This window comes from Toxorhynchites rutilus, chromosome 2 (genome assembly GCF_029784135.1).
Source record: "Toxorhynchites rutilus septentrionalis strain SRP chromosome 2, ASM2978413v1, whole genome shotgun sequence".
Taxonomy (NCBI): domain Eukaryota; kingdom Metazoa; phylum Arthropoda; class Insecta; order Diptera; family Culicidae; genus Toxorhynchites; species Toxorhynchites rutilus.
This window is the reverse complement of record NC_073745.1, coordinates 104,111,669-104,128,586: the sequence shown is the minus strand read 5'-3', so window position 1 is coordinate 104,128,586 and position 16,918 is coordinate 104,111,669. Positions and strand designations below refer to the sequence as shown.

Below are 16,918 nucleotides of genomic sequence, written 5' to 3'. Positions count from 1 at the left end.
AGAATAATACAAACAGTGATGCCAAACTATGAGATCGAAGTGACCTATTATATATTGAGGTCAAAAGAAAACGAAAAACACATTAGTTTTAACGTAAAATAATGCTGTAGCGCACACGTTTGAAATTTTGGAAGATTTCGCGTGTAAAGTACTGCACTCATGGCCCCAGCGGAATAATTTTTGAGTGCAGTACGGCACTCATGGCCGTCAAAGTGTTAATATGAAAAACCCTGTACTTAACTTGAACGAAAGAATAGTTTAAGTTCCTCAGATCGCTCAAAATTTCGCTTAACAACTGTCGTCAACAAAAGCCATTTCGTCGCGTTGCGATCAACTTTTTTATAAATCAAGGTACCTATGTATACGCTGTTGTGCTCCCGTGGCCGAGTGGTTAGCGTCATAACTAACATGCCGGGTGTTCGGGTTCGATTCCCGTTCTGGTCGGGGGAATTTTTCGTCAAAGAAATTTCCTCCGACTTGCACTGTGATCACGCGTATTCTAGAGCTTGCCACTCAGAATGCATTCAAGGCGTGTTATTTGGCATAGAAATCTCAACTAAGTACTAATAAAAATGACGCAAGTAATACTACGTTGAGACGGCGAAGTTCCTCTAGGAACGTTAGTGCCATTGAAGAAGAAGAAGAAGAAGATGTATACGCTGTAATAAATTCAATATTTAAAATTGAATTTAAAAGAAAATAAGTCAATTCTGTATTTTTGCTGAAAATCTGTAATTCTTTATCTGAAATTTGGAGAAAAATCTGTAAAATACAGTATATTCTGTATATGCGGAAACCCTCGTTGACACTGAAAATTGTGACGAAATTGGATGGTAACATCAGGTCCAGCCGAAATGTTCTATTGTCGAACTGGACCTGCTACCAAATTTTCGACTAAATGTCAGACGTATGAAACGGTTGGATTTTAGATGTTTATTGTCAGCTGAGTTCTGGAAGAATATCCGTTGTTGTTTTACTAATAATAATTTTCAATTGATTTTGACATAGAACTACGTCTTTCATTAAGGGTGCCAAATCAGACAGGTCACGTTTTTATGAAATAAAGTTAACGTTAATAACTATTTTTGCCGCGAACGGATCTTGGCGATTTACATGCTAAACGAATCGGAAATTCCCTAAGATTTGTTTAATATGCTATACATTAGAATCCCTTGGTTTGTGAATGGTTAAAATTCATGAAAATTTTAAGCGTTTCTATTTTACCATACATTTGTTCAGTCCATTTGTGTGCTTTCCCGAACAGAGCTGTCTATAACGAGCAACTTATCGACGAGCAACGCAGGGGAAATCGTAGGATATAAAGTCACCGTGAACAAAGGAAAAGAAGAAGAATGAAGGGGAATACTTGCCTAGAGTATAAACATTGGATCTCGCTGAGGCAAACTTTCATCTTTTTGGGTGTTACGCTCGCGTTGACAACACGTGTTCTGTTTTCGCTCTCGCTTACTGTAAAAGTCAAAGTTTTTTTTTGTTGTTTTTATTCGTTCTTCTGCACATTGGAAATCGATTCAACATCACACGCTTTAGCGTGCTTGGTGGATATCGCCAAAAATAAGAATATGGGACGTCACCGTTCGAGTGCAGCAACCACTGGTGGCCCTCCGAAAAAGGCCCGAACGCAGTCCGCTGTCCCAGCGGAGGAAGCAGCAAATCGGCTCCTCCAGAGCAATAATTTCTCGGTGCTCCCGGAGGAGAGTGGAAGTAACGTTGTCCTCGCCAAGAAAGAGCGCGTTCCCCCGCTCTTCACATCTTGCACGGACTTAGTAAAACTAGAATCCGGACTCTCTCAACAAAACCTTCGCCCGCGATTTAAGCTGTGCAGTGTGGGCATCAAAATAGTTTGCTCCAACCTAGATGAATACAAAAAAGAGGAAGTGGGTTATATCTATGGTATAACCGCAAGGGTGACGTAGGACTATCGTTGATTTAGAGATCATTTGTATGAAGTTGAGTCTGAATTCATTCTGAATGAATGAATATTTGGAGAACTTCGAAAACGAGAGCGTTACGTTGGAGGCACAAGGTTTTATGCATCCAATATTGGATACGGAAATATCCTACTGATGGGGAAGAATAATCTTCAGAAGCTATCCTGTTGATTGCGATTGATTGAAAAATCACAAAACCTAATGTATTTGGTCACAGTGTTACATGGATAGAAAACATTCAATTAAACTCATTCACATGAATATATTTTGAAAATTCCCAGAGGAACTGGCAGATTATTTTCAGTAACGATTAGTTATTTCCACATTTTCCTCGATACTGGAAGCCCACCAGTGGTTAATACCAACTCGATAACCACCTGTTAATAGCACTTGATTGAAACATATTTGGTCACAGTGTTACATGGATAGAAAACATTCAATTAAACTCTTTCACATGAATATATTTTGAAAATTCCCAAAGGAACTGGCAGATTATTTTCCAGCAATGATTAGATCTTTCCGGAACTTTCTCGATGCTGAATGGCATCCTAACGGAAAGAGTTCTGCGCGTGTATGTGTCGATCCTTCGCCGTCCACCTCCTCCAGCACGTTAGGCAACGATGTTGTCTTGTCGATGTCCTCCCGAAAAATGAATGTGTCTCACCACCAGAATATCGCTTAAGTATGCTTTTTGTGTGTGATTGAATCGAGAGAAGGTGTGGTTTACGATGGCAATTTGGAAGGCAAACTAGAGGGGAATGAACTCTCTGAGCTCGGAACTTTCGGCGACTGAGCAATAATCGATTGCGGGCGCATACAATATTGGATACGGAAATATCCTACTGATGGGGAAGAATAATCTTCTGAAGCTATCCTGTTAATTGCGATTGATTGAAAAACCACAAAACCAAATGTATTTGGTCACAGTGTTACATGGATAGAAAACATTCAATTAAACTCTTTCACATGAATATATTTTGAAAATTCCCAAAGGAACTGGCAGATTATTTTCAGTAACGATTAGATATTTCCACATTTTCCTCGATACTGGAAGCCCACCAGTGGTTAATGCCAACTCGATAACCACCTGTTAATAGCACTTGATTGAAACATATTTGGTCACAATGTAACATGGATAGAAAACATTCAATTAAACTCTTTCACATGAATATATTTTGAAAATTCCCAAAGGAACTGGCAGATTATTTTCAGTAACGATTAGATATTTCCACATTTTCCTCGATACTGGAAGCCCACCAGTGGTTAATGCCAACTCGATAACCACCTGTTAATAGCACTTGATTGAAACATATTTGGTCACAGTGTTACATGGATAGAAAACATTCAATTAAACTCTTTCACATGAATATATTTTGAAAATTCCCAGAGGAACTGGCAGATTATTTTCAGTAACGATTAGATATTTCCACATTTTCCTCGATACTGGAAGCCCACCAGTGGTTAATGCCAACTCGATAACCACCTGTTAATAGCACTTGATTGAAACATATTTGGTGACAATGTAACATGGATAGAAAACATTCAATTAAACTCTTTCACATGAATATATTTTGAAAATTCCCAAAGGAACTGGCAGATTATTTTCAGTAACGATTAGATATTTCCACATTTTCCTCGATACTGGAAGCCCACCAGTGGTTAATGCCAACTCGATAACCACCTGTTAATAGCACTTGATTGAAACATATTTGGTCACAGTGTAACATGGATATAAAACATTCAATTAAACTCTTTCACATGAATATATTTTGAAAATTCCCAGAGGAACTGGCAGATTATTTTCAGTAACGATTAGATATTTCCACATTTTCCTCGATACTGGAAGCCCACCAGTGGTTAATGCCAACTCGATAACCACCTGTTAATAGCACTTGATTGAAACATATTTGGTCACAGTGTAACATGGATAGAAAACATACAATTAAACTCTTTCACATGAATATATTTTGAAAATTCCCAAAGGAACTGGCAGATTATTTTCAGTAACGATTAGATATTTCCACATTTTCCTCGATACTGGAAGCCCACCAGTGGTTAATGCCAACTCGATAACCACCTGTTAATAGCCGCGCGTGTATGTGTGTGTAGCGATGTCTTCCCAGGGAACCGTTTGTGGCATCACTCTCCTCCTGATAGATTCCCTTCTGGCCTAAGGTGCACAAACAGGCTCTTGGTGACACCGTTCATCCGCGCTTTCATGATAAATAAAGAGCTTCACCGCAACAGCGACAACATGCTCCAATCGCTGTTCAATTAGAACTGAGTGGATTTCCGAGCGCCGCTCGCTTATATACCGATTGGTGATTTCAATAGCCTGTTTTGAAAGCAATTTTAAGGCTATTGAAACAAGTTTTTGGATCAAAAAGTAACAAGTATATAACGCGTAGACATTTTATCTTTCGAATGAAGTGTTTATCATACCATTTCGTTCAGTTGTTTAGGAGCTATTAACGCTCAAAATCTCGGTCTCCGGCGTAACGCTTTCGTTTTCGAAACTTTGATTTTACACCCCGGTATAGAAATGAAAGACGTAGTCCTACGTCAAAAGTCGGGGCCCACCTGACAGCTGGAGGTGTGCAGTTTTACACCCATGACATGCCATCAACGAAGCCATTCAAGGTGGTTCTGCGAGGTCTGCTGCCTTTCAGCACGGATGAGGTGAAAGCCGAGTTATTGAAAAATGGATTGACAGCGCTTAATGTTTATCCAATGACTCGCCGCTCAATTGAAAACATAACCTTTAGGGATCAGTTGTTTCTAGTGCATTTCACCAAGGGCACCACAAATATCAGTGCACTCAAGAACATTAAGGATTTGTTCCGAATGATTGTGTCATGGGAACCGTATCGTCCCCAGCACCGAGACGTCACGCTGTGCACGAACTGTCAAAGGTTCGGGCACGGTACCAAAAACTGCCATATGCAGACTCGTTGTGGTAAATGTGCTGGGGATCACAGCACTACGTCCTGTGGCTTAGTTGATGACAGCGTTTTGAAATGTGTTAACTGTGGTGGTGATCATGGCACCTCAAATCGGGCCTGCCCCAAGCGGGCTGAGTTCATTTCCATCCGTCAGAAAGCGACAACTTCTAACCAGCCCGGACGCAAACGCAACATTCGCACTCCACCGATCAACTCAGAAGCTGAGTATCCCGCTCTCCAACATCGCCGACAGGTCCCTAATTTAGCACCACTTCCTCTCAACAATCAGCGCTCCAGTAACTTCACTCCTGCGAATTCTTCCAACCTAACGGATACTCTCCGTCGTTCAGCACAGCCCCGCCTCGCAGCTGCTGCCGCCCAGCCGATGCAAGGATACTCGTCTGTCCCAACATTAACATACGCAGATGTTGCATCTGGTATTTCCTCCGACATGTTCACAACGCAGGAATTACTAACGTTGGTATCAGAGGTTATTATAATAATGCGTACCTGCAAAACACAAACCGAACAGCTCCAAGCTGCATTATCTCTGATCAAGAAATATGTCCCGTGAAGTTATTCGCATTGCAAACTGGAACGCTTGCTCGCTAAGGAGTAAGCACGTCGAGCTACTCGATTTTCTGAACAATAAAAACATTGACGTAGCCATCATCACCGAGACGCACCTCAAACCGGAAAACAATATCTATCTTTCGGAGTTCCGGCTCTTGAGACTAGATAGAACTAATGCAGATAGAGGAGGAGTGGCTGTTGCTGTGAGGCGAAACATCAACTATCGCCTGCTGCCGAACTTTCAACTTAAAACAATCGAAGCCATCGGAGTCGAGATTTGCACATCGCTTGGGCCAATCACCATCATTGCGGCGTACTGTCCTAAGCAAGTCACCATTAGGGATGGTACGGCCGCTCAGCTACGAAACGACTTGGCCAAGCTGACGCGGCGGCGGGCGAAGTACATTGTTGCAGGTGATCTGAATGCTCGGCATGAGATGTGGGGTAATCGAAGGCGTAACCGGAACGGGATCATTCTTGCAGAGGATTTGGATATCGGCCATTATAATATCCTGGCACCAGATAGTCCAACCAGAATTTCTAAATCAGGAGTTCATTCCATTCTGGACGTCTTCCTGACAAACATGGCCATCTCTGAGGATCCGGTCGTCTTTGAGGAGTTATCATCCGATCATTACCCAGTGGTGCTGAAACTGGGAGCTTCTGCTGATACGCTGGCTAGCCTACCTCGGAGGAATTATCACCGCGCCAACTGGAGTGAATTCCAGAGAATCGTCGATAACAATATCGATATTGATCATCCTTTAGATTCCTCAGAGGAGATTGACCAGGCGCTGGAATCCCTCCAGCGGGCGATCAACATCGCTCGCAGCAATGCGGTCCCGGTGCATCAACATCAGGTGAGTACCTCTCTCGTAATAGACAGCACCACTAAACACCTCATGCGCCTGCGAAACATTTTCCGACGTCAATATCAGAGGACTGGTGACCGAGACAGAAAGATCATGTCCAACAGCCTCACTAGGGTAATCCAGGAGAGGATTCAAGATCTTCGAAATAGGGATTTTAAACAAAATATTCGTCAAATTCCCCCACACTCTAAACCATTTTGGTCCATGACGAAAATCCTAAAGAAAAAGTCCAAGCCAATCCCTCCACTTGTCTCGTCCGAAGATGCAGATGTGAGTCATCTTCTAATCACACCCATTGAAAAAGTGAACGCGCTGGGGCAACAGTTTGTGATGTCACACAATTTAGGGAGACACATTAATAGTCCACATGAACGTTCGGTTACTGAAGGAGTCGCCATTATTGATCATTCCGACAGTTTAGTTCCAGTGGAAGCAAAGGTTACAGTGGATGAGCTGATGGGTTTTGCTCTTAGATCTAAGAATATGAAGGCCCCTGGTTTTGACAGTACTTTCAACATCGAGCTCAAGCACTTGAGTCGAACCTCTTTTGCTTTTGTAGCTAAAATATACAACAGATGCTTGGAGCTTTGCTACTTCCCATCAATGTGGAAGTTAGCAAAAGTGATCCCAGTCCTTAAGCCGGGGAAAGATCCTTCTGTTCCTAAAAGTTATCGACCCATCAGCTTACTCTCTGCCCTTTCTAAGCTGTTCGAAAGATCTATACAAAGCCGAATTCTATTCTTCGCTGATGAGAATGGCGTCTTCCTGGAAGAACAGTTTGGTTTCCGCAAAGGAAGGTCCACCATCCATCAACTCTCGCGAGTTACCAATTTAATTCAGCGGAACAAGTCGGTGTCCAAGACGACAGCAATGGCGCTCTTGGACATTGAAAAAGCGTTTGACAATGTGTGGCATGATGGTCTGGTGTACAAGCTGCATCAACACAATTTTCCAATGTACCTAATAAAAATCGTCCGAAGCTACCTTTCCAACAGAGCATTCCAGGTGTCTCTGCATAACAATTTTTCTCAAACCTTCGATATCCCCGCAGGAGTGCCTCAAGGAAGCATCCTTGGGCCTATCCTGTACAATATATATACATCGGACATCCCACCTCTTCCAGGTGGTGGTGTCTTGTCTCAATTCGCGGATGATACTGCCATCATGTACGATGGTCGTGTTATACGTGCACTCACCCGTAGGTTACAGGGAGGTCTGGATGCTTTAGCTGATTATTATCTTAGTTGGAAAATTGTTGTCAATGTGGCAAAGACTCAGGCCGTTTTGTTTCCACATTCAAAATCGCCAAAACTTATCCCGGCTGCTGATTGCAGAATTCGGCTTGGCGGCTCGATAATTCAGTAATCCGAAGAGGTAGTTTACTTAGGACTCACGCTAGACAGACAACTGATCTTCAGGTCTCATGTTAATAAAATAATTTTGAAATGCAACATACTTGTCCGGTCTTTGTACCCGCTTATATGTAGAACTTCAAAACTGAACTTAGAAAATCAGTTGGCTGTCTACAAACAAGTAATCTATCCAGCGATAGAATACGCGGTCCCGGTATGGAAGGGATGCGCCATGACTCACAGGTTGAGACTCCAGCGTGTACAAAATAAGATCCTTAAGATGATCCTTAGTCTGCCGCCTTGGACGAGAACAAGCGAGGTACACGAGAAGGCTTTCCTGGATACCCTAGAGGTGAAATTTGCCCGTTACAATCAAAAATACAGAGAGAGGTGCTCATTTTCCGAACATATGATTATACAAAATCTGTAAACCCAAGGTTTCTGTACAGTAGGTTAAGTTAGATTAAGTAGGTAGCTTTCTTTTTATTAATAATTTTATATTTCTCATCACTAAATGTTTATACATTTATCAATCAATTTATTAGAAACATAATTAATTTCAAAATTAAATAATTGACAATTATTGAAAAAACGTTGTAACAAAGATGAAAACCATTAGGTCTCACTTAGCCTGTATGAACTTTGTAAATATCAAAAGTTAATATGAATAAAATCAAAATTAATGTAAAAAAAATGGCAAACTTTCATTCGGCATCGGACTGTTGAGCAATCCAGTTCACTTTGCTTTCGCTGCGCTTCGATCTAAGATTGGACCCCACCAGTGGTAATTCAACTTGGATATCGTCGTGTGGTTTTTCCAGTTCGTGTTTCGCGTTATTCGTATCGTGTGTTTTTCTTTCCGCGTCATAATTTGGACGCTTCGCATAGTGTGTGATGAGCAATAAGAAGAGGAAGGCTGGCTCGAACCCTGCAAAAAACGAACGCATTGCCAGGGGCAATAAAATTTCGAGGCAAGCGTCACCTAATGATGCACGCGGTGTTGGTGCAGTGAAAAGCGCTCGCACTGAACCGAGCCTTCGCATCGAACAACAGCGAGGTAGGCGACTTCGGCGCGTCGGTCGAAAATGTAAACGCCGTTATCCAGGTAGCAACCAGCTCCCCCCGCTGGTGGTGAACGCGGTTACTCTTGACAAACTCATCAGCGAATTCGCATCGACGGGTGTACAAGCAAAGCAAAGTACAAGCTGTGTGGCATACTTCAATCTTTTTCCAAGCAGTGAACATTGTTTGTTTTCCGTCATAAGGGCTTCGATGGTGCTTTTGACATTGCATGAATGTATTAAATTGACGTTATGGCGAAGCAGGCGTTAAGTTTGTGCGCCAAAAAATCATTTGGGGAATACCAACCTCTTTAATGTAGTACTGGAATGTTATAAGTTATTTGGGTTCGCGTGCCAGTCGCAAAACTGCCTTCAACTAGGATTGCATTTGCACTAGTCTTGATCATAATGAAGCAATGCTACTGTTTTCGAAGTTGTTGATATTAAAAAAAGTGTTTATTTCGCTTGTTTAATCACCAAAAAAGTGAATGTCGGTCAGGAATTTTGTATGTGATTAGGTTTCGCTTGCCAGTAGCAAAACTTCCTCCACTAAGGGTGACAGCTGCGCTTAGCTCGAGTATGAGAAAGTAATGCAACTTTTTTCGAGGCCAGTAATATAAACAGAAGTGTTTCTTTTGAGAATAGCGCAAAATAATGGGAAGTGTTTATATTCCTAGTAGTTTCAAGTTTCTTTGTGCATGCTATGGCTAACGCTTGTTTGGCGCTTGGTTTACGTTGTACGAACGATGCCTGGAGGTGCAATTCCACTGATGCAATACTAAATAACATTTAAAATGATAATTTATACTTGCAAGTGTTGTTATTGTTGTTGTTTCCTGGCGGTGCCAAAGATATATTGATATAATCGACTGTAACCGAGTCTATGTCAATTGCGAAAAAGGCCACCGGAATAGCGTTCGAGGTAAATTTTCAATGCATTGACATGAAATAAATTGCGACATACGATCAGCTAGTGTATTGATCTGCGAAGGCAAGAATGAATCATCAGTCAATTATCGTCAACTGATTCTACAATGAAAAAAACATTTCAGAGATTGTTCTACTAAGCAGTTGTTTCTAAAATTTCACAGAATTATAGAATAATATCCGAAGGTTTAAACAAGGGATTTTTATAATATAGCGTAGTTCTACGTCAACAATGCGGTCGTATCTTGAACACAACCTCCTATAATTTTTTTAATTTAATGATTCCATGACGGTTAAAGATGAATTAAGGTCTCATTCCCGTATACAGTTCATTGAACACTTTTCAAATAGAAATTATGAATGAAAATTATCTTCTCCATATCAAATTAGTGTTGAATGTGAATGTGTTTTTCTGTTTTTTTTTCGTGTGGTAAAATAATCTCTTACAAATCTGAAATCTGTATCTGAAGATAATTTTATTGTAGTATACACTTCACGGTGGAAACGCCATTGAACTACTTTTTACGAGTTAGTGAAGTGGGTTTTCAGGCAGAATCATAACCTCTCAAATAGAAATTATGAATGAAAATTAACTTCTCCACATCAAATCAGTATTCAGTGGAATATTTTGTTCTCTTCATGTGCTAAAATAATCTCTTACAAAAATTGTATCTGAAGAAAATTGCATATTATAATGATAAGTTTCAGTGGAAAACTAATTTCGTATTCAGATGTCGACACCGCGCTGTTGGCATCGCGGATATACGTCATTTCGTTTTCACCGTAAAGTGCAAATGGAAATAAGGCCCTTCATGTTGTTTTCACCGCAAAGTAAGTGGAGTAGTAGTGGAGCCACCTGATGATTGGATAGTTTATGTTTAGGGGATGTCCACATACCACGTGAACAATATTAAATGGGGTAGGGGATACGGAAATGTCCACGCTTGGACATCGATAATGTTCACGTTGACACGTTAAATTAATATTTTGAAAAAACATATATGCTGTGTTCAACAATATATGAAATCTATTCTGCATTTCTAAGAAACTTATCACTATTTAAAGGGTGTGTCACATCAAATTGCATCACGGAAAAAACGCTGTAGAAATTTAATTTTTAGGAATTATATCTTCAGCTTTCGCTTATAATCAGATAACAGTGTATAGATCACGTTGGCCATGCTTCACTGTCAATTTTTCGTAAATTTGGAAAAATGTCGTCGAACGGAAAAGAGCGTCGTGAATTAATCCTGTGTACTCATTTCGAGAATCCGGAGTTGTCACATCGGGACATCGGTAAGATCCTGGGAATCGTCCAATCCACGGTCAGCAGAGTACTAAAACGATACTTCGAGAACCTAACCATCGACCGGAAGGTGAAGAACGGCAAAAATGGATGCTCCGTCAGTGAAAAAGATCACAAGCGCGTAGTTAAGCAGTTTAGACGTGATCCGAGAAGTTCGGTCCGGGATGTCGCCAATAAGCTGAATTTGTCAAGTTCATTCGTCCAGCGGACCAAGCAGCGGGAGGGCCTGCGTACATACAAGGTTCAGAAGGCTCCTAACCGCGACGAAAGGCAAAACATGGTGGGGAAGACGCGAGCCCGGAAGCTGTACACCGAAATGCTGACGAAGCCGCATTGCCTGATAATGGACGACGAAACCTACGTCAAAGCGGACTTTCGTCAGCTGCCGGGCCTGTTGTTCTTCTCCGCAGAGGACAAATTCAGCGTTCCGGAGGAGATTCGCAAGCAGAAACTATCCAAGTTTGCCAAAAAGTACATGGTGTGGCAAGCGATCTGCTCTTGCGGAAAGCGGAGCGCCCCCTTCGTGATGACCGGCACGGCAAACGGGCAGGTTTACCTTAAGGAGTGCCTACAGAAGCGCTTACTACCACTATTGAAGCAGCACGAGGGCCCGACCATCTTCTGGCCGGATCTCGCTTCGTGCCACTATTCAAAGGACGTGTAGGAGTGGTACGAAGCCAACGGGGTCACCTTTGTGCCAAAGGAAATGAACCCGCCCAACGCGCCGGAGCTTCGCCCAATAGAGAAATATTGGGCGGTTATGAAGCAGGCCTTCCTTAAGAACCCAAAAGTTTTCAAATCGAAGGCGGACTTCAAGAGAAAATAGATTTCTGTTAAAAAAAAAAACTACAACCTGACGTTGTACAGAACCTTATGGACGGGGTAAAGAGGAAGGTGCGAGCATACGGGCTTGGGCTCGAAGTATGAATAAAAAGAAAATTCCAAAAGTTGTTTAATAGTTTTTATTTTACTGTCTAAAATTTTCAAAAGGATCGGTCTACTGGGCGAATTTCTACAGCGTTTTTTCCGTGATGCAATTTGATGTGACACACCCTTTATCAATAAAAAAGTTGAGCTATCCGATAGTGCTGCCAGGCCGAATTTCTATATTTTCTTTATATCGTTGCACTTCTTTGCTGAGGTTTTTTTTCTGAGAGTAATATCATACAGACAGATATACAGATATACAGCTGTACTAGCGAGGTACGTGTACAGCGTTGTACAGGTACCATCGTAGCATGACAGACATAACGTACATGAACGATTTATTTTCATTGGTTCTGAAAGATCAGGTATTCCGGCACGGTGGAGCCGCCAGCGAAGCATGTTTGAATTTGGTAACATCATGTTGTTTAAGAACTTCCAAGGTTTTGAGAAAATGAACCACGAACAATAAATTTCTTCATAGGGGCACAGACCGTATCTCTAGAGACGTTTTCCAAGCAGCGATGTTCGTTTTTGATAGAACGTAATATATTCTCGAATACGCTTTATTGGGTTGTCCAGAAAGTTCACGGGCACCTGGTGAAACTTGGTTACGTAAAACGCTACAATGCAAGGGTTCTGCAATACTTGACACTAAAACATTTAATGGGCCGCATCTCAATCAACGATCTGCTGCATGAACGCATTAAAAATTCGCAGCTTTGAAACAAACCGTGACTGGCGATAAAAAAGTTAACCTCGAATGTTGAGCGAAAAGAAAAATCGAAACGTGTCTTTGTTTACCAAACTACCAGTCAATAAATTTCTACAAATACAGTTAGCCACTTAACAAATCAGCGATGAACATTCAAAATTGAGCAAATTGATGTCCTCTTCTAGCAGAATAATGTCAAACCTCATGTCTCTTTGACAGCCCGGTGAAAATTCTTGGAGCTATTCAACTTGCTATTAAATATCAGATATTGTCATTTGTTCAATCGCTGGAGAAAAATATTCAAGGGCAACGAATCAAGAGCTTTCGACTCATTGAATAGCATAAAATACGTTGTTCATTATTTTGACGTGAAAACAAAAAAGTTTTTCGTTGATGGATTTTTTTCGTGAAGCATGATGAAATATTGTGGAGTAAAACGGTGCACATAAAATCAAATAAATTTATGCGATTGATTTTTTTTCTGAAAATTCTGAAACCAAACCAAACAGCGATACAAATAATTTCACGGTTTGGGGAACAAAATCTCTACTTTTAATCCATTAGTGCTCAACGTATGAAATTTAATACGCAAAAATGCCAATTTTTGAAAAACTGTTTTTGATGAAACTAAAGTGTTAAGCGCATTTTAAATGATACCACATGACAATTTAAGAGTGTTTTTTGTGTCAGTGTCATTTTATCTGTCATTTTTGTTGTTTTGTTGTGTATTGAAGCTTGCAAAGTTCGAGTTTAATGGAGTCGCAAAAGTAAACATGAATTTATCAAAGTTTTACCTCTTAAAGGATTCTAAATTGCTCAAATCTGAAACCAAACATAATATAACCAAATTCATAACCAAATTATGAAACCGCAAAAAAAAATCTATGTTTACTGTTGAGCGTATGAAATTTCATACGCTGTGCAACTACGGTATATTTTTTTCTCAATAGGATATATCAGCTTCCCGATAATCCGGAGAAGCTGTACAATTATCTGATTGATTTGGATGAAGACGCTTTCGAAAATCTAGTGTCAACAAATGATATTGACTTTGTCATCGTGCCCCCAAGCGATGGAGACAGCGATGTGGATGCTTGAGATAGTGACTCGGAGGACGGCCCTTCCGGTTTTGGCAAAACAAGTGAATGTCGAGAGCAACATTGAACGAGGCCAATCACAAGAATGCTTCTCGGGCAGCAGCAAGAAGCGGAGAGCCAGACACTAGGAAAAAATGACCTTAAATTCGGATGCAGATGCAACTGTTGTTCTTGAAGGACATTCACCTTATCTTAGTGGTCTCTGCTATCTCTGCATATCTAAAACTTGTTCTGAATAGGAAGGGTTGCTACATAGCCCAATTTCAATACTTCCCTACTAAAACTACGATAACTCACCACTTAACAGTGCCCACACATTTACCCTGTCTGTAAATTTCAGGAATATTTTAGAAGTATTAGTTTTCAAAGATAGTGGTTTTTAGAAGTTTTTGTCATTTTCCCTCAAAAACATAATAAACATGATGTTTTGATCAACCAAAACAAAACTCCCATACTGCTGTAGTATTCGTTCTTTGATACCCAACTCTTTTGCTATTGCACCAATTTCATTCCAAGCACATTGTTTCGTGAGATCCTAAAAAGATACAAATTCTGAAAATAAAACGGAAAACTGAAAAAGGTAAATTAAACGCGATTTTCTTTTTGGAATTCAATTGGTACATTATACTAATTTCATTATGGGTACATGTTTCATAACTATGATGAACAATTGCTTCAGAAGTTGATAAGAGATAAAGAGAATCTATAAGGAATCTATTGTCAACTGCAGTATTTTGAACGCAAAATGTTTGTGCAAGTTATTTATGCGTTCCTTGGTATTCAGCGTCATGCTCCGAATAAGTATACTAAGACACAATGGAGTAGATTTCGTGGTTTTTGTATGTATTGTCATTTAATAAATTTCTAAAGCACAATATCCACATTCTCCTCAGATTGTCCATGCAACACTAGCCGTCAAATTTAATTTTTGAGATGAATAGATGAGCCAATTTTTCTCAATATTTTTTTGTTCTTCAAAAAGTAATTTTATTTGGCAAGGAAAAACATCTTCAAGCATCATATTTTGAACAGACAGTTAGCCACAGTTGAACAGACAGTTAGCATTGTAGAAACGCTCTTGTAATAAATTACAGTGAAACTTGTGATTCGGGTAGCCTACAACGCATGTACGAAATTTAAAACAAAATATCGGAATGGTCCGAAGCGGCGACCAGTTGATTTAGCGTGGAATTGCTCTATAGTGAACTGTACATGAAGGTGAAAACAAATAATACAAAACACTTCTTGGAAAATCAAGCTACAGTTAATAAAGATCTATTAATTTAAGATCAAGATTATATTTAAAATAATAAATAAACAAGATTTACGTAACAGGCTCCAAAAGCAAAGCAATGGCTCTATTGAGTCTTTATTTCATAAACCTATAATTTATTTACTGGAATTACTTTATCAATCATTTTTATTTAGAAAACAAAAAATTTAACCGAAACAAATCTAAAATGTAATATAGGCGCAATACAATTATTTCCTTGATTTAGAATGGAAAAATTGAAGAATGTCCACGTGGTTAACAGGAGGAGGGCTATAGCGATAGTCCACGCTTGTTCACGGAGGTTGGGGGGGGGGCGTTAGGGTAGTGTAAAATCGTACTTTTCCTGTCCACGTGGTATGTAGACAGCCCGCTTTGAAGTATTATGCATAGTAATCTATGATATGCTAATAAATCTTTCGGGTGTTTCTAATATTTTCTCTCTCTACTGCATGCTTCACGGTATTGGTGATGCTGTGCAACATTATGGAAGTGGAAGTGACTTCATCACTTTCCATTTCTGAATTGGTAAATTAAAGTTATTCTTTGTGTAATCTTATTTGCACTTTAGCTTTTTATGTTGTTATAATAGTTCATTGCAGAATTCTTAAATGTAATATTCTTAACCTATTTAAACACTCTATCCAAGATACTCACCGCTGCCGCTTTACGCTGAATGAAGCTGTAATGCCGTCGTTCCTTAACCTCCGAGAGAAACAGATTCAACAGCGGATTCTGCATGTACGGCTCATTGTCGTACTTGTCCAGTTTGTCGCACGGTTTGTGCAACTTGGCCAATCGTCGACTCATGCTGCGTTATTTGAATTCACACATTAAATTAGTTAAAAATGTTAATAACGTACCACAAACAGACTAGTGGCATAGGCGAAAATTTTTCACAATGTTTACCCGCCGAAAACAGCGGCGGCAACCAAGTTAATCGTTGTCCCTGGAAACCATGGCTTCAGACATCGACGAACAGCTGAGGCAAACTGTTACGCGTTGTTTGCTATGATTGCGTGCGAAAAAGTCACCCACGTGGTATCGAGTGCCATGTATTGGAGAATGATTTCCTTTGACAAATAAAACAAATCATCGTTCAATTCTTCAAGTGAGGCGGATAAGGTATCTCTTTATTTTTGTTTTTAAAGTCTGATTTCAAATACTATTCACATATCTTGAGATTTCTATTCTCAATTCTGCGACTCTTGTTCTTCCTGCTCTCTTTCGTTACCGGATTTGCTGAGGTTCCAAATAATAAACAATCTTCCATGTCTGTATGTAACATGCACAATGGTAGTATTGCGCTTCAGGTTTCTACAGTTGAATTGGATTAACCAAACAACGCATTTTTTCCGGATTGCACCTCTACTAGCATCTGCCAAAGGTTTTGATACACTACATCCTAGTACTACCGGTCACCAGCGTTAGCCGCGACTCAATAACTCATCCAAAGGTCGGCCGGCTTGAAGTTGTGCTGCGTCATCTGCTGGGTATGTGACTTATTCGGTTGGTCAATTGCCAACCGGTCAGATTAAAAACAATATGAAATTTCATAACTCTACAGATCAACTGCTCATTTTATAATAGTTTTCTTTTATATTTATATATATATATATATATATATATATATATATATATATATATATATATAATTTTGCTTTCTAGTTATGATACAGGTTTATTTACAAAATGCGTTCGGTTTTGTTCTTCTGCCTAGCCTTATGTACTCATGAAACGTGTTTCTGCTTTAGTGGGATTGTTACCAGCAGAGTTATATGTCATGATGTAAATATCCCGGGGAAATCAACGTATTGTCAAAAGATGCCTGTCAGTGTAATAAAAAAATTGATAACGAAAAGCATCGTATCTTGCAACTTTAGTTTCTCTCATGCTTAATATGTAGCTACTATTCCGACTAATGGAACGG

General features: G+C 40.0%; 1 protein-coding gene across 1 annotated transcript in view; it reads right to left on the bottom strand.

Annotated features, from left to right (window-relative positions):
* The window catches only part of LOC129765198 (dynein axonemal heavy chain 12), a 46,149-nt gene extending 30,116 nt beyond the window's left edge, over positions 1 to 16,033 (bottom strand). The window contains exon 1 of the mRNA XM_055765217.1: positions 15,646 to 16,033. Within this exon, the coding sequence (XP_055621192.1) occupies positions 15,646 to 15,798 (153 nt within the window). The 5' untranslated portion in view covers positions 15,799 to 16,033. The remainder of the gene's footprint in view (positions 1 to 15,645) is intronic.
* Between the last annotated feature and the right edge of the window lie 885 nt (positions 16,034 to 16,918).